Raw genomic sequence first — 23,504 nt, 5'->3', positions numbered from 1 at the left:
TATATTTATATAAAGCCAATTTATTTAACATTTTTCAGTTTGAGTCAATTATATTTTAAAACATAAAATTTAATTCTGTTTCATGGTAAACAGAGATGAAAATGTTGCCGATGTATTATTTACTGGGAAAGAGAGTAAATTATTCCCAAGTAAAAATGTGGTCTCGTGTAGCCGCAGAAAACAAGTTGACAGTGAGGTAGTGGAGAGCGAGGGAGCACGCTGCACCATGGCGCTCAAGGGAGTTCGCAAGTCTAACAAGAACCCTCCTATTTTCAGCCATGAGTTCGTTATCCAGAATCATGCGGACATTGTATCATGTGTGGCCATGGTGTTTGTGCTGGGGTTAATGTTCCAGGTGAGGTGGTGGAGCGGTCTTATAAGGTTGTGGGTGGTACTCTCTCAAACACCATCTTTGCAAAATTTATATGATCCTGGTGGTTGTTATATGTGTACATGTCAGTTTTAGCCAGTGTTTTATAACTATAGCAGTCAGGGGCGCAAGGAAATCTGTATGCCAGTATGAAGTGCTGGCGTTAGAAAGGCTGAAAGTGACAAATAGTAAAACCGTTGTCACCAACCATTGCTGCTGCTGAAATTTTTCCTGCGTTGTCTCCTTAAATTTTTGCAAAGGTTGGGAACTCGAATCAGTGACTGCAGGACCCACTGTACGCAGCCAGGCATCACATGGATCCTGTAAAGCTATAAAAGAATGAAAACAATGTGTTACCTGATCATGTCCAGGCAAATGACATGAATAAATTTGACTTAAGCATAGGAGTATCTAATTAATGAAGCTGCAGATGGGAATGAAAATTACTTTTCTATTTTTGATTCTCTATTATTACTCAGTGTATAGCAAAAAACTATCTTAAGTCATCTGGTTATGTCTAAATTTTAATGCTGTATGTTAGCTGTGTATTCTTGTTAGTTGACCATAGGGGGGGCATAAATTTGTGCCAAATTAAAAAGAATAAAATAGGAGACCCTGATGAAAATACAGGTAACTTATACCGTTTGTTTATGCCAGCTTAAATACGTATTTAAAATATGTTACAAATATACAAGTATTGTAGGAATTGAAAACAGCTGTAGTATAATAAAAACTGTGAATTTAACTTTAATAAAGCAGACTTTTATTATGTTAGCAAACACTTGTAAATGTAACCTAACTTCTATTGTGCACTTGTGAGGGAATAGACGTTTGAGAATGGTTAGTGCTTTTACATTGATTGATCCCCTCGATGAAGGTTCCTTGATGCTGGTGAGGGGCTCTTGATCTAGGGAATTGGATCTGTGCTCCAGTTCCTGAATTAAGCCTGAATACCCTCCACAACCCCCCACAGGCACTGTATAATCCTATGGGTTTAGCACCTCCCCCTTGATTATAATAATAATACATTGATTGATAACTCTTCTTTATATTTTACCAAGTCATCAAGCCTACTGCTTGGATAACTCGCTGATTTCTGTAATTTCAACAGATGCTGTTATAACTAAATAAAAATCCTGGAATTTTATTATGCATTAGGTAATAATAATATCTTTATTTATCACAAGCACATGTACATGGTATACAGGCCTAGCTGACATCAATGACATACTACTATGTAGAAAGCCCCTTGTGATGCTGAGCATTTTGGGCAAATTAGGTCAGTGTCCCAGGATGCAACCCACACCAGTCAACTAACACCCAGGTACCCACCCATTATACTGATGGGGAACATAGACAACAGGTATAAAGAAACACCCAATGTTTCTACCCTGGCTGGGAATCAAACCCAGGCCCTCACCGTGTGAAGTGAGAGCTTTAGCCACCAGAGCCTGTAATCTTCAACATACAATGGTTTTCATAAACATGGGACCTGTGGTTTGATTGGCAATGTACTCTCCTCACACACTGAGTGTCTGGTTCAGTCCCTGGCACAGGTGGAAATGTTGGATGTGGTTTCCTTACATTTGCTGTCTCTGTTCATGTAGCAGTATATAGGTACCAGGGTGTTAGTTAATTGGTGTGGGTCGCCTCCTGGAGGATGAAATTAACCCTTTGACTGTTTCGGTCATATATATACGTCTTACAAGGTACCGTGTTTGACGTATATATACTCAAATTCTAGCGGCTTCAAATCAAGCAGGAGAAAGCTGGTAGGCCCACATGTGAGAGAATGGGTCTGTGTGGTCAGTGTGCACCATATAAAAAAAAATCCTGGAGCACGCAGTGCATAATGAGAAAAAAACTCCGACCTTTTTTTTTTTAATTGCCGATTTTGTGGTCTATTTTCGTATAGTATTTATGGTTGTATTCTCGTTTTCTTGGTCTCATTTGATAGAATGGAAAACTTATTATAGAAATAGAGGTGATTTTGATTGATTTTACTGTAAAAAAAAAAAAAACTGAAATTGAGCTCAGAGTAGGGGAAATGTTTGATTTTTGCCGATGTTCAAAAGTAAACAAATGATGTCATTGTCCAATAAATGTCCAACTAGCCATTCTGATATGCAGTCATGAATGGGTTGATGTTATTTATACGATTATTACAGTATTGCAGTAATCTGCATAACAGTAAATCTTCTATTTTTTGTTTGAATAAAAATTCAAAATAGAAAGCAAGTGTAATATCAGAAGGGCCTGGAGACGTGACTGATGAACAAAGAAAATGTTATTTTAGAGCCAGGAATGTCTGCATTGTTCATTCTGGACCCTATTTTGAAATTGTCATATTTTTTAATTTTCGTGAAATTGGCTAAATTGCAAATTTCTGACCATGTTATTGGGTAGTTGAAATCGGTAAATGGGCAGTTTCTTGTATTCAGTCGATAGAAAAAACAGAGTTCTAAAGAAATAGCTGAGTTTGGTCGACTGGAACAATGGAATTAGCCGAAAATAGGGCTCAAAGTGGGCGAAATTGCCGATTTGTAAATATCGCCAAGGTCGCTAACTTCACGGAAACGTAATTCCGTCAGTTTTCCATCAAATTTCATTTTTTTTGGTGTCATTACAATCGGGAAAAAGATTCTGCATCATTTCAAAAGATTTTTTTTTTTTTTTTTTTACACCAGGAGACACCTCAGGACTGGGGATTGCGACAGTCAAGGGGTTAAAAGGACCCCAGTGGGAATAAGAAAACTCCTCAATGATGCACTGACTTTCTTTGGTTATCCTGGGTGGCTAACCCTCCGGGTTAAAAGTCCAAACAAAAATGATCTTACTGTACCAGATTTTTTTCTGGTGTATATATGGATGACATTTGATGAGAGAGATTTATTACAGCATAGCAGACAATTTAATGGTATTCAAAGAAATAGTCTTCATGGTAAAGTACATGTATTTCTGTATCATAACCAATTTAAATTTTAATTGAGCTTTTAAATAAAACTTTATTCTGCTTGATAAAATGTGGGTTTCTTTAAGTTGTTTTCCAGGGTACTTAAAGAATGTTTGTGTCAACATGGTTGACACACTCACTACCATTATAGTTGCTCCTCACTTAGCAATGAATTCATTAAACAACGTGGTCTCGGGAACAGAACTCCGTCATTGAGAAGAGGCTGTATTGTAATAAACAGAATAGAGGAAATCGCCTCTAATATACATTATTTAAGTATGTATACTGGTAAATGAGTATGTTGGTAAGTGAGAAGTTGTACTGAGTAATTAATAAACAGGAGATGGCATGTGTTCAAAAAAATTGACTAATATTATTTGTTTTTAAATTGGAATACATAATTACCGTTTTCTTCCTCTTCCATAACCCACAGGCTACAGCACCTCTAGCCTCAGTGTTCATTGCAGTGCAGCACAATGCTTCAAATATGGAAACTTCCGAGGCTCCTATGACGTACACATATGGCAGTAGGGATACAGCAGCAGTGTTTTTCTACTGCCTAATATCCATAGTAATGCATGCAATCATTCAGGAATATGTCCTTGATGTAAGTAGAATAGAGCCATTTAATTAAGTTTTTCTTGTGATGAATCCTCATGTCTTCTGCAGTGAGTTTGTTTTACTGTATACTCAAACAACTAAATTGTAAAAAAATTTATTTACAGTAAATAAAATTGGAATGTGCAGTGTGGTTTTGAACAAATTTTGAGCTGTGTATGCATGTATATGTGTATATATGCATGTATATATGTATGCATGTATATGTGTATATATATGCATGTATGTATATATGTGTACTGTACATATATGTTTGTGTATATGTATGTATGCTTGTGTGTGTGTGTATACAGTGGACCCCCGGTATTCGATGGCATCGGTATTCGATAAATCCGGTTTTCGATGCATTTTAACGCAAAAAATTTTCCTCGGTATTCGATTGAAAACCCGGTATTCGATACGATTCATACGAGACCTGTCCACGTGTGGCCTGAACTGCTCCGTGTGTGCTAGTGTTTACAAGCCAGCCAGTGTGCGTGCATCTAAGGATACATTCGGTACATTCCATATTATCCATATTATCACTGTGTTTGGTGCTTGTTTCTGCAAAATAAGTCACCATGGGCCCCAAGAAAGCTTCTAGTGCCAACCCTTTGAGAAAAAAGTCGCTAATGACTTATGAAATGAAGAAAGAGATAATTGCAAAGTACGAAAGTGGAGTGCGTGTGTCGGAGCTGGTCAGGTTGTATAATAACCCCCAATCAACCATCTCTACTAAAGTGGCCAGGAAAACTGCAATCAAGGAAGCAGTTCTTGCAAAAGGTGCAACTGTGATTACGAAACAGCGACCGCAAGTGTTAGAAAATGTTTAGAGATTGTTACTGGTGTGGATAAATGAAAAACAGATAGCAGGAGATAGCATCTCTCAAGCGATCATTTGTGAAAAGGCTAGGCAGTTGCATGACGATTTGGTAAAGAAATTTCCTACAACTAGTGGTGATGTGAGTGAATTTAAGGCCAGCAAAGGTTGGTTTGAAAGATTTAAGAATCGTAGTGGCATACATAGTGTGATTAGGCATGGTGAGGCTGCCAGTTATGTTGTGCGACAGAAGTCCAGTGACTCTCAAGCTGGTCCTAGTGGCATTAAAAGAAGGGAAGTAACCCCGGTAAAGGACTTGCTACCTCAAGTCCTAATGGAAGGGGATTCCCCTTCGAAACACTAACACCTCTCCCCTCCTCCCATCCCATCAATCATCACCAGATCTTCATTAAAGGTAAGTCAATTATTTTATTGTTATTGTAATTATTCTATTGCGTTAAACTTAATATTTCGTGTAGTAAAAAATTTTTTTTTTCATACTTTTGGATGTCTTGCACGGATTAATTTGATTTCCATTATTTCTTATAAGGAAAATTGATTCGGTTTTCGACATTATCGGTATTCGATGAGCTCTCAGGAACGGATTAATATCGAATACCGGGGGTCCACTGTATATATGTATGTACGTATGTTTGTGTGTGAACATGTAAATATTTATCATATGGAAATGCAAACCAGATTATATCTGTTCCTTACAAGGGACAGATATAATTGAATTACATATGTTTGGAGTTATGCACCAAATGAAAATATAACAAATTTATTTCATACAAGGGAAAAAATTTAACCAACCACCAAAGAGCCATAAAAAAGTTACATTTGGGACCTGTATGGGAAGTGTGCCAAACAGACTTGCCAGAAGTTTAAACAAGCGAAAAATTAACCCTTAAACTGTCCAAACGTAAATCTACATTCACGTGCGTAGCGCTCCAAACATAGATCTACGTTTTTTTACATGCTTTCAAATGGAGAAAATAAAGGTCAGACCGTTACACACGTGAACGTAGATCTATGTTTGAACAGTTTAAGGGTTAATATACAAATGCAAGAAGAAAATAGGATGAAAGAAATATGTTAAATGACAGAACCAACTTTTTCTTATTAAAATTTGTAAATGGCAAATGCCAAAGACAAAAACTAATGAAATATGACAACAGAATAAGTGAATTAGAGAAGAAATGTGCAAGATTCTTAGTATGAAGTTCCTCGAGTGCCTCTGAACTTGCCTAACTGGAATGGAGGACATTGAAATGCCAGTACTCAGAGGAATTAAAGGTTCTTCTGAATGCTGACAAAAAAAAAAAATATATATAGAACCAGAGGAGATACCATCATGCATGAAGAGCTTAATTATTCACTAGACATTTTTTGGGAGTTTAATTAAGATGGTTAACTGGCTTGAACACCATTTTGGGGACTTGTAGATGGTTTGGACACCAGAGTTAGTGAACATCTATGCAAGAAGGAGACGTGCATTATATATACATAATAGCCAACATGGAGAGAGAATGAATTGGAATGGCACCAGAATTATAAAGGAAGAAAAAACATATGTTTAGAATAGTCTATTACTGTTACAGCCATATTACCAGCTCTGACTGTTTTTGAAATGCCAAGATAGTTATCAAATAGATTTCATCTCCATTAGCAAGTTCTTCCCATGCTTACATAAACCACTACTTTTACTATTAACCATTGCCTCTTGATTTCTATGTAAATTTCCTTTTCACGTACGTGTATTAAATTGATAAAATACCTGGTGGACAAAAAGTTTCAAATAGATATGCATGTGTTGCATTAGTCTCCATCTTTTCAGTATTATATAGCTGTAATATAATTGTAATTGTATTTATATCGAGGATAATATGTATTTTCAGAAGAAAGAATATAGTGTATTTAGTCAGATATATAATTTGTATTCTTATGTAATAAGATAGGTTAATTTAGTTTGAGTATGTAATAATACATGCCTCTGTTGCTTTAAATTTATTACCTAGTGCTTTTAATATTGAATGTGTTGTAATACTTTACTTCTCTTTGCAAATTTCAGAAAGTGAACCGTAAGCTGCACTTGAGCAAGACTAAACACAGCAAGTTTAATGAATCTGGGCAACTTCTAATTTTTACTGCTGTATCTGCTGCTTGGGGCATTAACATTTTAGTTAAGTATGTACAGTACCTATATCTTAAATAATATAGTTAGAGAATATGACACCTTCAGTGATTGTAATAATGTTGGTAGAATTACTGACAATATGTAAAGTAAAACAACACAAGTGGTATCGGCTTGACAAAGCTCCTGGAGAGGGAAACATTGCCACAATAAAATGTCACATTAGTTGCACTTGTGTCCTTTTACTTTACCTTCAATGATTGCAGTATTTAAATTAGATTAGATTATATCAGCATGATATAATGTTTGTACAGAGGTGGATGACATTTAGGTGTGCATGCAGAAAGCCCCCTAATATGTAGAACATTTCGAGCAAACTTAAGATTAATAAGGCAATGACTAATTGATTGTTTTTATAGTAGAGCATACTGGCAAAAACCAGTTTCATGTTCGAGGTGCTTTAAAAAAGTTCCTGGACTGCTGCTGCTGCAAAAAAATAAATATAGGCTTATGTAATCACCTGGTTGAAGTTCTCTCCCAAAGTATTCTCCTTAGGAGCCTATACATTGATCCCACTGCCTCTGCCACTTTCCAAAACATTCTGGAACTCTCTTTCATAATAGTGTCTTGTGCGGCCTGCGGTTCTGCTTGAATCTCCTCCACATCGTTAAAACACTACCACTGGATCACCATTTTTATATTTTAGAAAGTCACAGGGTAGCCAGATTTGGAGAGTAGGAAGAGTGGGAGATGACTTGTTTTTTTTAACCTGAAAGTGCTGGACACAGTGCCACATGATTAGGGCATTGTCATGTTGTAGGGCCCAATTGTTGGATGCCTATAATGCCAGAATTTTCCTCTTCGAATGTCTCAGATCCTCAATATAAAAATTTTGGTGAACTGTTTGCCCTGCTGGAACAAATTCCAGAAGAATGATTCCCACTTTGTCACAGGAAAAAAAAGGGTATGTGACATTGCTCTTGACTCGGCATGTCTTTATTTTGGTCTGGGTGGGTAGGGGCTTTTCCAGTTTGAAGACTGTTGCTTGATCTCTGGGTTGTAGGTGTAAATCCAAGTTTCATAACCAGTAATGACCTTAGAATATCTGGGTTTTCCTCATCTTGATTTTTGAGGTCCTGATAAACATCCACGTGATCGTTTCTCGTCTTGAGTCGGCAAGAGAGGCACAAATTTTGCAGTTACTTGTCTCTTTCAAATTTTAAGTGGGAATTCTTTGACATGACCCATAACAAATTCCCACAGGACTTGAAGTGTCCTGAGTTCTTTGAAAGCAATCTTTGTCCATGTTTTTCTGTGTCGCCGTTTGTTTTTGACATTGATAAACTACCGGAATGTTCATCCTTAACTGATGTTTATCCTCCTTTGAATTGAGAAAATTATTCAAAACACTGTTTTCTGCAGTATTTTATGAGTTTTGCTAGCCGTTTTAGAGCTTGAGACAGATTTTCACACAAAGGTGTTCTTTAAAAAAAAAAAATTTCGGGTACATAATTGTGACAGTGCACTGACAACACTACAAAAAATTCCCATCTAACCTCAGTGGAATGGCTGACTACAATGAATCTTGTCACGCTGCCTTGCAAAGAAGTGTACTGTGCTGCGTGATCTATGCCACTGCCATATTTCCCTCAGGAAGCACACACAAATTAGAGTACAGGAACTTTTTGATAGCAGTGTTTTTTCTTTGTTGATCCATGGTGAAAATTTGAGTAATGTGGGGAATCCATTTTTCATTACTTTATAATATGCATGGCCATTCTGAGTTACCCACAGGTTTAATGCTTTTTGTAAAACAAGTTATGCCATGGCATTGGATATAATTATACTGTATATACATACTGTACAGTGAATCATATATAATTCTGAACAGACAGGGGAGGGGTACACAGGATTTTCTGAAACCCTAGAAATTGGTGCAATTTTAGTTTAGAATTATTTTAAAAATCCTTATTTCTGAATAAGAATCTACAGGTAGAAAGAAAAAAATCCTTTCGTTATTCTACGGTACTTAATGTATTCAAACAGTACATTAGCTTCTTTTTAAACATAGGTTGCTAGGTAGGTCTTACTTAATCCAACCATCCCTGCTAAATTGTGAAACTATTAATATTGTTTAGAAATGTGTAGTGTTACAGGAGGATCCTGTTTGTTTGACTTAGGATCCCGACCTCTGTATGATAAGGGAAAATCACCTGAGGATGGGGAAAAATTTTTTTTTTCATTATTGAATGTCTAAAACATCTAATAATGTGTTTACCCTATCATATATTAAATGTTGAGTACAGCTAGGCATGGAAAAAAAAAAAAGTAAAGACACAGCAGGTTAGGTTCCAGGCTGCTGCTGTAACCTTTCTTTTTTTTTTCACTTTCAGATGCATACAGATGCCTGATAACATTTTACACTATCTTATTAAGTGAGCAATAGAGCCAGGCCTAAATAAATGCATGTACAGTACACGCATTACTACTTTCTTCTTTCAAAGTACCAGCCGTATCCCACTGAGGTAGGGTGGCCCAAAAGGAAAAACGAAAGATTTTCCTTTTAAATTTAGTAATATATACAGGAGAAGGGGTTACTAGCTTTTAAATTTAGTAATATATACAGGAGAAGGGGTTACTAGCCCCTTGCTCTCGGCATTTAAGTCGCCTCTTACGACAAGCATGCTTACGGAGGAAGAATTCTGTTCAACTTCCCCATGGAGAACGCATTACTTACCTTAGAATATTTCTGTCCTTAGCTTATGGTGAGTGGTTAATATATTTATTATATACTAGTAAGTCTGAATATGAAGAATGGATACAGTAATTGAAAACCACTATATTTGCAAAATACTGTAAAGAGAAGTGCTGTAATGCAGGGTCCTCCTGTACAATACTTGCCTTAAGATATGGCACCAGTTACCCTTTCTTTGTGCAACTGTTGTGTGGAAAAGCAGTAAAAGCACCGAACATGATGAACAATGGCTAAGATGAAAGCCAACAAAAACATGGAACACTGAAAAGGTGGTGCTGAATACACAGAGCCCTTCTGTAGTACCAACAAATTACAATGCAGTGGAACCCCAAATATCTGCCACTGCATTTATCGGCCAATTCATATTTAGGCCAGTTTTTGGGCCAAAATTTTGCTCCGTATTTCAGCCGGTGCCTTGTAAATTGGTTGTTTTATACGCTTCAGCCCGCCTCCCGCTGGGATGCCGCTGCGCAGGCGAGTCAGTCTCCCTGTGTCTCTCGGTGAATGAGCATATACTCTGCGCATTCATCCAAACATTTCCTTAAAATCCATTGCTTTTTGTACTTGTTTATTAGGTGTGACTGTGAAATAGGCCACTGTGGGCCCAAAGAAAGTTCAGAAAAAAAACAAGAATTTAAGAAAGAAGTTATTGAAAAATACTCGAGTGGTGTTCGAGTGCTAGAACTTGCCAGGATGTATGGGAAATCCAAATCAACAATCACTTCTATCCTGGCAAAGAGAGAACAAATCAAGGAAGCTGATGTGGTGAAAGGGGTAAACATGTTAACGAAAAAGAGATCACAAACAATGGAAGATGTGGAGAAGTTGTTGTGGATCGGCGAAAAACAGTTAGTGGGAGATAATGTTTCAGAGATGATCATTTGTGAAAAGGCAAGGCAATTGCGTGCAGATCTCGTAAAGAAAATGCCTGGAATTAGTGCTGATGTTAGTGAATTTAAGGCCAGCAGAGGCTGATTTGACAGATTTAAGAAGCGTAGTGGCATACAGTGTTGTAAGGCATGGTGAGGCTGCAAGTTCAGACATATGTGCAGCTGAAAAATTTGTGCAGGAATTCAAGGGGTACGTAGAGACTGAAGAATTTCACCCATAACAAGTGTTCAGTTGTGATGAAACAGGCCTCTTTTGGAAGAAAATGGCAACGAGGACCTACATCACGCAGGAGGAAGAGGCATTGCCAGGACACAAGCCTATGAAGGATAGGCTAGCACTTTTGTTCTGTGCTAATGCTAGTGGAGATTTCAAAGTTAAGCTTTTACTGGTGTATCACTCTGAAAATCCCAGTGTGTTCAAGAAAAATAGTGTTGTCAAGAGTAGATTGTGTGTGATGTGGAGGGCTAACAATAAAGCATGGGTCACAAGGCAAATTTTCATTGACTAGGTCCATGAAGTGTTTGACCCGAGTGTGAAAAAATACCTCCAGGAAAATAAATTGCTACTCGAGTGACTCCTGGTAATAGACAATGCTCCTGCTCATCCTCCAAACTTGGTAGATCAATTGTCTAGGGATTTCAGTTTTATAACAGTGAAGTTCTTGCCTCCTAACACCACTCTTCTCATCCAGCCCATGGACCAGCAGGTCATTTCTAACTTCAAAAAACTCTACACAAAAGCAGTGTTTCAAAGGTGCTTTGAAGTGACCTCGTACACTGAATTGACCTTAAGAGATTTCTGGAGGAAACACTTCACTATTTACAACTGCATAAACCTTATAAGTAAGGCTTGGCAGGGAGTGACTTCCAGGACTTCGAACTCTTCTTGGAGAAAATTGTGGCCAGAATGTGTCCAAGAGAAGTATTTTGAAGGGTTTGAGGCTGACCCTGACAACCCTATGCCTGTTGTGGAAGAGTTGCTGGAGGACCACAGGGAAGAGCTAACCACTGAAGAGCTGCAACACATTCAACTGGAACAGCAACAGATTGCAGCTGAAGAACTTGCTTCAGAGGAGGAGGAAGAGAGAGGGAAGGAGGTGCTTTCTTCAGAGATTAAGGAGATTAGTGCAATGTGGAGTAAGGTGCAAGCTTTTGCTGAGAAATATCACCCTGACAAAGTTGAAACGAGCCATATCTGCAACATACTCAGTGACAAAACCTTGGCCCACTTCAGGCAAATCTTAGAGGCACCAGAAATGGACCTCTGGACAGTTTTTTTTTTTTTTTTTTTTTTTTCCGTTTGTGTGTGTGTGTGTGTGTGTGTGTGTGTGCACACGTGTGTGCGCATGTGTGTGTGCACGTGTGTGCGTGTGCGCATGTGTGCACGTGCGTGTGTGTGTGTGCACGCACGCATGTGCATGTGCGCAACACATGGGTCCAGTGACTCTTAAGCTGGTCTTAGTGCCATTAAAAGACTAAGAAGGGAAGTAACCCCAGAGAGGGACGTGATACCTGAAGTCCTTATAGAGGGGGATTCCCCTTCCAACCAATAACCTCTCCTCCCTCTCCCCTCCTCCATGTCTTCTATATGCCAACAAGTCTTCAATACAGGTATGTAATAATGATTTAAATGTGCATTTATATGTATTTGTCATTGTTTTCTGTATGTAAAACTATAGTTTTACATACAGAAAACTTATTATTTTTGGGTGTCTGGAATGGATTAATTGTATTTACATTAATTCTTATGGGAAATATTGCTTTGAATTTAGGCTGACCTTCTGGAATGGATTACGGCTGATATTCGGGGTTCCACTGTATTGTATACAAAAAGTCCACTAACAAGGAAGACTTCACATAATTGTATTTCTACTGCTACACACGTGCCAAGAGTGGTAGTAATTTTTTTTTACACCACACTAGCCTTCACATGTTCTCTTGTTTTCATCCACGACTGTTTATACCTGACCTTTGTTCATGTGCTTTTGTATCATGGGAGTCAGCAAGGTCTCAGGACTGAATCATTTCTTAATGAAATGTCTTCAAGTGTCTGAACACTATTCCTTTTCCTCAAGTTATCAGTATCATATATTCTATCTGGTTCTACAGTTGTAATGGGTGTATTGTTTGCTCACAAGTATGTTTATTACAATATTGTTGTTGTACATTTTATTATATGTATAATAGTTTAATTTATATTTTTTAGGGATAATCTACTGATTGACATTACCTCACTGTGGGCAGACTATCCTGATGGTCATGCTCAGATGTCCTTCATGCTGAAATTCTTCTTCATTATCCAGATGTCCTATTGGCTTCACTGTTACCCAGAGCTTTACTTCCAAAAGGTATTTCTTTATAAAGTATTTCCATAATACTGTATTAGCAGTTGCATGAGGGAAGAGCAAAATTCATAGAATTATGAAAATGGTAGTCAAGGAGAGTGAGTTTACCCTAGGTTTTTATAATGTAAAATAAATGTAATGTAAAATGTGGAATATACAGAAGGAAAGGTTACTCATTAGTGAAAAGGTAAATAACAAAAAGGTCCATTGTCAACAAATTGTTGAATAATTTAGTAAGCTTTTTTTTTTTAAAAAAAAGCAGGCAGTGGAAGGCCTTGTGTGTGTAGCTTATGTGCTGAGAAAAACTATGCTACAATGTAACTCGCAGTATTTTCTAAACAGGTGATTAGGACGAAGATAATTTCTGTCCAGTATTTAGCAATATACATGAATATTTAACAAGGAGAGAGAGGTAGAAAAGATTGGAAGCCAATTTATTTAGGAATTAACTCTTTCAGGGTCAAGATCCCTGATATCAAACTTGCTCTCAGGATCGAAGAATTTAAAAAAAAATTCTTAGGAAATGATAGGAAATTTTTCCAAAGGTAATGAAAACAAAAGTATGAAATTTGGTAGAAAACTTTCGGAATTACGCTCTCACAAATTTAGTTGTCTCAGCACTATGTATGCATCGGCAATTTTGCCCACTTTGAGCCCTAATTTTGCCAATTCCATTGTTCCAGTGAACCAGACTTGTAGCTATTTCATTAGTACTCCATCTGTTCTATTGATTGAATACAAAAAACCACTCATTTACCTATTTCAACTACTCAATGTGATCAGAAATTGGTAATTTGGCCAATTTCACACAAAATTAAAAAATTGCCAATTTAAGAATAGGGTCCAGAATAAACATTGTAGACATTCCTGGCACTAAAATACATTTCCTCTGTTCATTAGTTACATCCCCAGGCCTCTACTATGCTTTCTTTCCATTTTGAATTTTTATTCACTCAAAAAATAGAAGATCTACTGTTATGCAGACTACTTCATTATTGTAATAATTACATAAATAATGTCACTGCATTTGTGGACATGTATTAAACCAACCAGTTGGACGCGCATTGGACGAGTAACATAATTTGCGTACTCTGGAATATCAGCCAAAAATCAAACAGTATGCTATTTTGAACTCAATTACAAGCTACTTTCAGTCCTGAAACCAATCAGAATCATGTCTATTTCTGTAATGTATCTTCCATTCTGTCAAATGAGACCAAGAAGCCAAGAATACAACCATAAAAACCACATGAAAATTCACTGCAAAGTCGTTTTTTTAAACCAGAAATACAGCCGCATTTTTTTCCCCCATTATGCACTGCTTGCTGCAGGATTTTTTTTTATATGGTGCACACTTTCCCCATAGTCATTCTTTCATATCTAGACCCAAATTTACCGCTCGCAGCTTAGCCGAGTGAGCTGAACTCATGGCGTACTATGGGACCAACCCGCACTTCAAAGCTGTAGTACAGCAGGACCCACCCTGAAAGGGTTAAATGGTACTATTTTAAACAAGGAAGACAGTATTAGAGAGAGAGAGAGTAAAAATTTTAATACGTATGTGTTTACTGTAGAGCTAAAAATTTCATGACAACTAAGGAATAGAGATATTAAAATGAGTGTAAACCTGGAAGTGAGAGAAGTAGTAAGAAAGTTAAAAAGGAGCGGGGGGTGGAACCAGCATGGGTGGGTGCAGCTGAAATGTTGAAAGTGGATGGGGATAGAATTATATGAAAGGAATAAGGGTGCCCAAGGCAAATTAATTTTTTTTTTTTTTTTTTTTTTATAGGACACACATAAGAAACAAATTACTGTTTTATCATGTAAAGTATATGGCAGAATTATGTGATTGGATTGAAATGATTTTGATGGAAAGACAGTGGATTAAGAAATGAAAGGATGTATGAATCAAATGTTTTTGATGCAAACAAATAAACAATGATTTAATAAGGTAATGTTTTAATGGGTTTGGAAATGTGTGTGACAGGGCAGATGAGGGAGTGAGCTAATAAGAGCTGTAGATATATGGAGTAGATGGCAAGTAAGAGAAAGTGCAGTTTCAGGAAAAATAACCATAGACAACATTTCACTTACATAACATGCTTTTTAAAGTCAGATACCTGGAGAATAATACTGTACATCAGTGGGATGAATATGGTGTTGCAGTGAGATACAATGTTGGGAGAGATTGAATGTGATGATTGTCCAATGTGCTGTGCTTAATCACTATTGCCAGAGGTTTTGGCTAACTGAAAAGTTCCATCATTTTGAGCAATAGTGTTGCAAGTTGTGATGAGGGCAGTCCCTAAACACACTTCAGTTTGTAAAGTAAAAGGACAAGTGCGACTAATGTGACATTTTTATTGTGGCAACGTTTCGCTCTCCAGGAGCTTTGTCAAGCTTGACAAGCTCCTGGAGAGCGAAACACTGCCACAATAAAAAGTCACATTAGTTGCACTTGTGTCCTTTTACTTTACATATTGTCGGTAATTCTACCAACATTATTACACTCTTCAATTTATCACCCTCTTTAATATGGTTTCAGAATCCACGGTGTACAATACAATGAAACCTCGAGTTTTGGCTGTAATCCATTCCAAAAGCTCGGCCGAAACTCAGTGTTCGAAAGTCAAAGCAATATTTCCCATAAGAAATGATGCAAATCCAATTAATCTGTTCCAGACACCCAAAAATGCTAAAAAAAAGAAAAAATATATATATATTTTTTAAAGAATAACTATAGTTTTACAAACACAAAACAATTATTAATACAGTGGAACCTCCACTAACGAGCACATGCACGTAGTAGTTTTTCCAGATATGAGCAGCCACTCGGTCGATTTTTTGCTTCCATACATGAGCGAAATTTCCAGATGCGAGTGGGCCTCAAGGGTAATGACACGATTGCAATCGTGTCATTACGATTTCTTGAGTCATGTTGACGGCAGTGAAGGGATTTGAGCTAGAGTTTGTCACGGCCACGCTAGCTGGAGATTCGTCTGTAAAAACTTGCATTTGTGGTCACAGTGGTGCCTGTGCTAACCTTCCTATGGTGTAGAAATATACCTAGTTGGATGAATCTTATTGTGGCTAGCTGGTCCAGTGGCTAACGCGACGGGCTGGAGTTTTGAGACTATGACCGCGGGTTCAATCCCGGCCGGGGGTATGGTTCAGATTGCTTGTTCTATCTAGGCTGGAATATTGCTGCACACTAACAGCACCTTTCAAGGCAGGTGAAATTGCTGACCTAGAAAACGTACAGAGAACCTTCACAGCACGCATAACGGAGATAAAATGCCTCAATTAATGGGAGCGTTTGAAGTTCTTGAACCTGTACTCCTTGGAATGCAGGTGGGAGAGATACATGATTATGTACTCGTGGAAAATCCTAGAGGGACTAGTACCAAACTTGCACACGAAAATCACTCACTACGAAAGCAAAAGACTCAGCAGACGATGCAACATCCCCCCAATGAAAAGCAGGGGTGTCACTAGCACGTTACAAGGCAACACAATAAGTATCAGGGGCCCAAGACTGTTCGGTTGCCTCCCAGCATACATAAGGGGGATTACCAGTACATAGACCCCTGGCTGTCTTCAAGCAGGCACTGGACAAGCACCTAAAGTCGGTACCTGACCAGCCGGGCTGTGGCTCGTACATTGGATTGCATGCAGCCAGCAGTAACAGCCTGGTTGATCAGGTCCTGATCCACCATGAGGCCTGGTCACAGACCGGGCTGCGGGGGAGTTGACCCTCGGAACTCTCTCCAGGTAATCAACAAGCCCAAAAAACAGTGGATTATTTATTGTGAAATGTTTGGATGAATGCATAGGGTAATGTTCACTCAAGGAGAAACAAAGCCAAAATGATGCACGGGCAGGCGGACAGGCCTGTTACGGCGGCTGAAACTCGAGGTACTGTTTGAAACTCGAGACAAAATTTAAGCGAAAAAAGTGACCGAAACTCAAAACGGCCGAAACTCGAGGTTCCACTGTATAAGCATCATTTAAATTCTTTTTTGGAAATATGTTTGTTTGCATGACAGGTTTCTGACACTTTCTCTGACAATGAATTTTGTATATCATGACTTTCTCGTTTGGTATTATTGTACCTCACGAGTTTCTGTATGTTGGTATGGCTTAGTAGCTTTGTCATATTGATACATGTTACCTATGGGAAAGATTAAATACGCATCTAGCAATGATGTTTTTGATTGAGGGTGTGTCTGTGGCTTTCCTTTTGCAGTTTTGCATAAATAATGTAGGGTGATGCAGTTTCAAAAGATACCTAGGAATTCTGGGCTGCATATCCCATAGTTGCACAAAAAAAAAAATCAGGATTCCTTGTTGAAAACCTCTGTTTCGGTGTGACCAATAATGTACGAGGTCATTTTTGTTTGTTCACTTACTTTTGTGAGCCAGAAAATATGATCAAAAGGGCTAGTTTCATTCCTTTCACCTAACTAATCTTTAAGCTTTGCAGGTTCTAAAGTACAATAATTTCACTTCATGCGCCCAGGATACTGCATTTTAGTTACTGTTTACAGCAAAGTGATATGCATGAGATGAATCAAATCCTTGGAAAAGTTTAATGATCACTGGCCTCTGCTCATACAGTTTAGTGTAAGCAAGGTTTATATTAAGAAAATACTCTTCAGTACTTAAAATTTTTAGTTTATTTGTGCTTTTGATAGCATTTAATATTCATTTTTGTCTGCAGACTAAGCGCGAAGAAATGCCAGCTAAAATTCAGCATGCCTCACTGTATTTGGTGTTTTGTATAGCAGCCTATGTATTGAAGTAAGTGAACTAATCTTATGTATGTGAAAGGTGTATACAATGAATATAGTTATGAAACTGTTTTTTCTTGTTACAAGAATTAGTCATAACATGCAATAAACTCTCTCATAAAGCTTCTGTATGTATGTATTGAGATTTTTTGTAAATGTATTTGGAAAAAATACTGTATGTCCAAAACTAAATAGCACATGTAAAGGTCTTTGTAAGTACTTTTTCAGTTTCAAATGACCTTTTTTCAATTGCATATAAAAAAAAAATCTCTGTACAATAGCTTTATTATAAGAGCTAAGTACACTTATTTCAGCTTCAACCGGGTGGCACTTGTATTGTTGACCTTGAGGTTTGTAGAAGAAGGACTCCTCCATGTTTGTAGACTCCTCTACTTTGCTGAAAAGAATGCAGCTGCAAATACAGGTATTTTATCTCAATTATTTTTTTCTCTGTATATATAAGGTTTGCTGATCATGTTTCTTAATAAACTTGTGTAAATTTGAATTCCTGACTCAGTGTAAGGAATATACTAAGTATTGTCAAGAAGTTTCATCGTTTTATATTTTAAAAAGTACTGTACTATTTTTATTTTTTCCATGTAGGCTTGTGCAATTTAATTTTATCCATTACAGGTTTCCGTGTATGGAATGTGCTATTTGTTGGCTGTCGTCTGGCCAGCATCATTGTAGCAATATTAACCTTCCATTATGGCTTAGCAACAAATGATGATCAGTCACTAGACACACAGACAGGGAATTTCAACACACCATTTATTAGGTAATTATTTCTTTGAATGCTCACATCGGTGCGTATTGTTATTTGTTTAAAACCTGCACGTTATAAATTGAAGTAAACCCCCTCATGACACATGGGGTACATTACTGAAATATTGGTGCATTGTAAAAAATATTGTTGTGAAAAGTGAAGAACATGAGGAGACAGTGGGGTTATTTTCTAGACCCCCAAATTTGGCTCTTCATGAGTGGGGTACTGCTCATGACTCAGTGAGCCAGTTAAGAAAATTTAGAGGTTATTACCTGCATTTTGCATTATTATTATTATTATTATTATTTTTTTTTTTTTTTTTTTTTGGAAAAGATTTATGGCATTTATATGCCATAAATTTTCACTTGCTATGAATTTTGGTTGTATTTATTTGTTCACTTGAACAAAATCAGTGGGTGGTCATGAGGGTTTACTGTATTTGTATACATATATTTACATGTGAATGACAGAGACATTGTGCATTGTCCCTTTGGCATTATTTATTGCCCCAGTTTAAACAGCCATCTCCCAAGGCAGGGTGACCAAAAAAAAAAAATAAAATTGTCATCATTTATTCACTGTCTTATTGGAAGTGTTCACATCACCAAATTACCTTCTGACTGCAATATCCCCATCCCTCTATAGTGTAGGCACTGACCTTTCCACCTTCAGGACTAGAGTCCATCTAACTGGATTCCCTGAGTCCCTTGATAAATGTTACTCTGCACACACTCGAACAGCACTTTATGCCATTAAAATCACTAGTCTCCATTAACTCAGATTTATAGGCTCACAAGCCTGCTAGACACTCAAGCCCCTAATACTCAATGCTGCCTCCTGGTGCTATCCCTCTAGTATTTGATGGGCAGTGTCAGAATTACTGTACTGGGGGAAGTGCTTAGGGATGGCTGTCTTGTTGGAAAGGGATAGTGCAAGAGTTTCGTTTTGAAGCTTCTTGCTATTTTTATTGGGGGCTTCAGTATCCCAAACCCCTTCTTCCCCTTTGGCATTGCCCCTGTTTCCACCCCAGATTTATGCATCTTTGTCGACATCTCTCCATCCTCTCTAAATGCCTAAACATCAGTAACCTCTAATATTGGAACCATGCATTGTACTCACATGATGTCATTACTGCCTAAAGCCTCTTCTTTGCTTTTTACATCTTCAGTCTCTTACCCAGGCATGGTGAATCAAATTAGGCAACACATTTGTTATTACTCATCCCTTAGCTGTCTTTCCAGATGTACACAGGCATTACAGTTAAAATGATTCTCTATTCAGTAACATCCCTTTCTGTATATGAAATAGTATAAAGCATCTATTTGAATTTTCATCTAGCATAAGTATAAAACCTAGGTAGTAGGTTGGTAGAGAGCAACCGCCCAGGGAGGTACTACCGTCCTGCCAAGTGAGTGTAAAACGAAAGCCTGTAATTGTTTTACATGATGGTAGGATTGCTGGTGTCCATTTTTCTGTCTCGCAAACACGCAAGGTTTCAGGTACGTCTTGCTACTTCTACTTACACTTAGGTCACACTACACATACATATACAAGCATATATATACACACCCCGCTGGGTTTTCTTCTATTTTCTTACTAGTTCTTGTTTTTGTTTATTTCCTCTTGCCTCCATGGGGAAGTGGAACAGAATTCTTCTTCTGTAAGCCATGCGTGTTGTAAGAGGCGACTAAAATGCCAGGAGCAAGGGACTAGTAACCCCTTCTCCTGTATATATTACTAAATGTAAAAGGAGAAACTTTCGTTTTTCCTTTTGGGCCACCCTGCCTCGGTGGGATACGGCCGGTGTGTTAAAAAAAAAAAAAAAGTATAAAAAGATTTTTTGGTTGAATGTGATCTTTCTTGCAGGTTAAATGCTCTGGTGGCAGTGTGCTTTATTCAGGCTTGGATGATGTGGAATTTCATCAACTTTCATCTAAGGCGAATGAGGGAACGCCAAGCAGAGGCACTTGCAGCACGCAAGAAGGCTTCCGAACGCAAGTCCAAGAAAGGCAGGAAAGATGACTGTAAGTTGAGAAGATGATCTTTTTCATTGCCTGTTGCTTGTGCTTGATATTACTACTGTATGTATATATTTCATTTTACCTTCTGTAAATCATATTAATATTGAACTTAAGAAGTATTAAGAATGGACTGTATATTTATTATTATCCTTTTGAAATATTGACTCCCTGCTAGACAAATGTTGCTAATGTAAGCAGGACATGGTGTTTCAGCAAAACGTAGCTCGGAGGAGGATGTGAGCGAGTTGCCAGAAGTGGACCAGCAGACACGCAGACGCAAGTGAGAATTCTACAAGAATGACCAGTAGTGAAATAATTGCCACAACTGAATGTTAAGAGATGCAGTGTACAAGTAATGAGATATGGGGATCTTGTATCCAGTGTAGCCTGTTATTATAAGGCTCTTGCAATAATGAAGGAATGTACATTTTTAATTTTGTGTAATATTTGTCAAGCTCGGATCTGTATAATAGTTGTAATGAAATTCTTAGAGGTTATAAATTAAATACTGTGCTATGTTCCTTGAATATATTGACACCATAAGGTTTTAATAGGAGTAGTTTATTGCGAGGCTTTTCAAGGATGATCATTTTTGATGATACATTTATGCTGAGAGTATTTCAATTGTTAGATTATGGATATTTATTAGACATTATTATTTTGTAGATATGGGAATTTACATATTTTTAATAGCTATATAAAGGTTATTAGCAACACCAAGGAAGGTTGTGAAAAAAAAAAAAATCCCTCCACTCTGTAAGCCGTTATTCCTGTTAATGCTAGATCTTGCTTCAGTACCAGAATGCAAACTACATATAGCAGTTCTTACTGAGGTGACCATAACTAGTCATTTGGCTTCTACTTTGAATCTCCCAAGTTTAGGTGCAGTGATATAGAAGTTTAAATGAACAGTTTGACTAGTTGAGCATTCCATATGTTTAATTAATAGTTTGTAATGAATAGGTGAAGAAACTTTATATATACAGGTATATACAAATAACCTATGGTAAGTTTAGTGTGCACAAAATCATTGCAAGCAACTGCCTATTTCATGTTTTTGATTGGGTGGATGTTTATTACTAAGTACAGTATTCCTTTGACATTGGGGATACTTATTGTATATGAACTTTTTTATTTTTAAATGAGAGCTACTGATAGAAAATAACTAATAGTTTTTAGAAATGCTAAAATAGCCTTTGTAAATTGATCAGTAGCATTTAGTGACCATTTGTTTGTGAATTTTTTGTTTGAGATGATGAGCTGCAAGCACAATGCTGTGTTCATTTTGTTCCAGTTTTGTAGGTACTCAGGTTTTATGCTTTTCATCATTTTTCCCAAGATTTAAATTACAAAGTGTACCTGTGTAGTAGTGTAATGGAGTTCAACTGGTAATTTTTGTTTAAGACTTTAGTACTAGATATTGGTGTTGCAGCTCACCTTGTGTATGTAGCTTGATTTTCAATTTGCTTTCATCTTGAAATTCAAGTATGAGGCTTGCTGTTCTGTACAACCAAATTGTTTTTCATCCCCAGTTTCTAATATTAGATAATGAATATTTTAATGTGTGTTTGGAAATGTCTAGATTTCAGGCATTTTAATTCTAACATTTCCCATATAAAAGGAATTGTGTATCAACATACAAGTGATAAGTAACATTTTTTAGGGTCAGAATTGTTTTTTCACAGTCTGGGTGTTAGTAAATGTAAACTCCACAGGAGAATTATTATGAAGGCTTGTCCATTAAATGGTTGATTAATAAATTGTCTTTTTCTTAGCACAGTTTTACATATATTTTTCCACAAGCAGCATTGGTAAGAAATGGACTACAATGGCTGAGGACAAACTGCCAAGTAGTCATCAAAGTTAACAGCTTCAGTAGGTTTAAAAGAAAGTTTGGATAAATGTGCATGAGATAGGTTGGGTTTGAGAAGGCCCGCCTAGCATGGGTTGGTGTGCCTGCTAGTACAGTGCTCTTCTGTTTTTGAATCGCAAAACCTCAAGGTAGGTTTTGTGATGCAAGTGGGGCTCTTGATCCAAGGAATTTGATCTGACTTCCTTGAACCTCAATACCTCCCATTCCCCCAGGTGCTGTGACACCCTTTGGGTTTAGCACCCCCTTAAATATAGTAACAATCATCCCACCCATAAGAGATTTCACATAGCTGCCTATGAGGGCTGGAGAAATGTTGCTGGCCACAGATAACTGGAGGGACTACATACCTGGTGGAAAGTCCTCTCCTGTGTGTTTCATTCCTGTTGTGGAGGGCATGCCTGGCCTCTATTAGAATGATTCATCCATGCATAATGCCAATGTATTTTTTCTTTCAAATAGTTCTATACACTGTAGCTGTATAGCCCTTGTGGCTTAGCACTTCTTTTTGATTATAATAATATAATCTATACACTGTAGACTTAAATACCTTGCAAGATCTTTGTAAGATGGAATCTTGGAAGTAAATGGTATAAAATACCGACACAATGGAAAAATAAACACACAAACAGTATAATGTGAAACTTTATTGACAATGTTTTGCCCACACAGTGGGCTTTATCAAGTCAAAAACAGATCTGTTTATGACTTGATAAAGCCCACTGTGTGAGTGAAACGTTGTCAATAAAGGATCACATTATACTGCTTATGTGTTTATTTTTCCATGATGGAATTTTATAATTTGGTGGTGGAAAGTTAATTTCTATAATCTTCAGCATACAAAAATTGCCCTTGTTTTGTCAAGTGCTTTCTGCTGTTCTGCTTCTCAAGGGAAGTACCATAATGCTGGTGAGGGGCTCTTGATTGAAGGAATTGGACATGTGCTCCAATTCCCTGAATAGAGCTTTAATCCTTCCATTTTCGGAGGCGCTGTATGACCTTACGAGTTTAGCGCTCCCCCATTCACATAATACTAATTTGCTGTGCTGGAGTTATGATTTCAAAATCCCTTATTTTAGCCTGTGCTGAAACTATTATTTTTCTTTCACTCCTAAGTGACGTTGTTTGGTGAATAAAACTTACGAATTTAAGTATTCTTTTTCGAATGAATTTTATATTTAATTCAACGTGCT

The 23,504-nt window shown here is 37.3% G+C and overlaps 1 protein-coding gene across 2 annotated transcripts; it reads left to right on the top strand.

Moving 5' to 3' along the window:
- Nucleotides 1-177: 177 nt before the first annotated feature.
- Nucleotides 178-22,201, top strand: TRAM (translocating chain-associated membrane protein 1). Of its 2 annotated transcripts, none has more exons than XM_070089889.1 (9): nt 178-355; nt 3,757-3,930; nt 6,812-6,927; nt 12,726-12,867; nt 17,585-17,664; nt 17,969-18,078; nt 18,288-18,432; nt 20,287-20,444; nt 20,640-20,742. In XM_070089889.1, coding segments are annotated over exons 1-9 (1,056 nt in total). In that variant the 5' UTR covers nt 178-226; the 3' UTR covers nt 20,642-20,742. The 2 variants fall into 2 exon arrangements, with proteins under 2 accessions (XP_069945990.1, XP_069945989.1); XM_070089888.1 differs by having other exon boundaries at nt 179-355; nt 20,655-22,201.
- Nucleotides 22,202-23,504: the final 1,303 nt, after the last annotated feature.

The sequence above is a fragment of the Cherax quadricarinatus genome, chromosome 30, assembly GCF_038502225.1.
Source record: "Cherax quadricarinatus isolate ZL_2023a chromosome 30, ASM3850222v1, whole genome shotgun sequence".
Taxonomy (NCBI): Eukaryota; Metazoa; Arthropoda; class Malacostraca; order Decapoda; family Parastacidae; genus Cherax; species Cherax quadricarinatus.
The sequence above is the reverse complement of the archived record's forward strand: the minus strand, read 5'-3'. Positions and strand labels throughout refer to the sequence as shown.

Excerpts from the sequence above, each read along its gene's own strand:
- TRAM (XM_070089888.1), top strand. The coding sequence starts at position 227 with ATGGCGCTCAAGGGAGTTCGCAAGTCTAACAAGAACCCTCCTATTTTC. Across the intron at positions 356-3,756 it reads TGCTGGGGTTAATGTTCCAG|GCTACAGCACCTCTAGCCTC; the intron begins GTGAGGTGGTGG and ends CATAACCCACAG. Across the intron at positions 17,665-17,968 it reads ATAGCAGCCTATGTATTGAA|CTTCAACCGGGTGGCACTTG; the intron begins GTAAGTGAACTA and ends CACTTATTTCAG.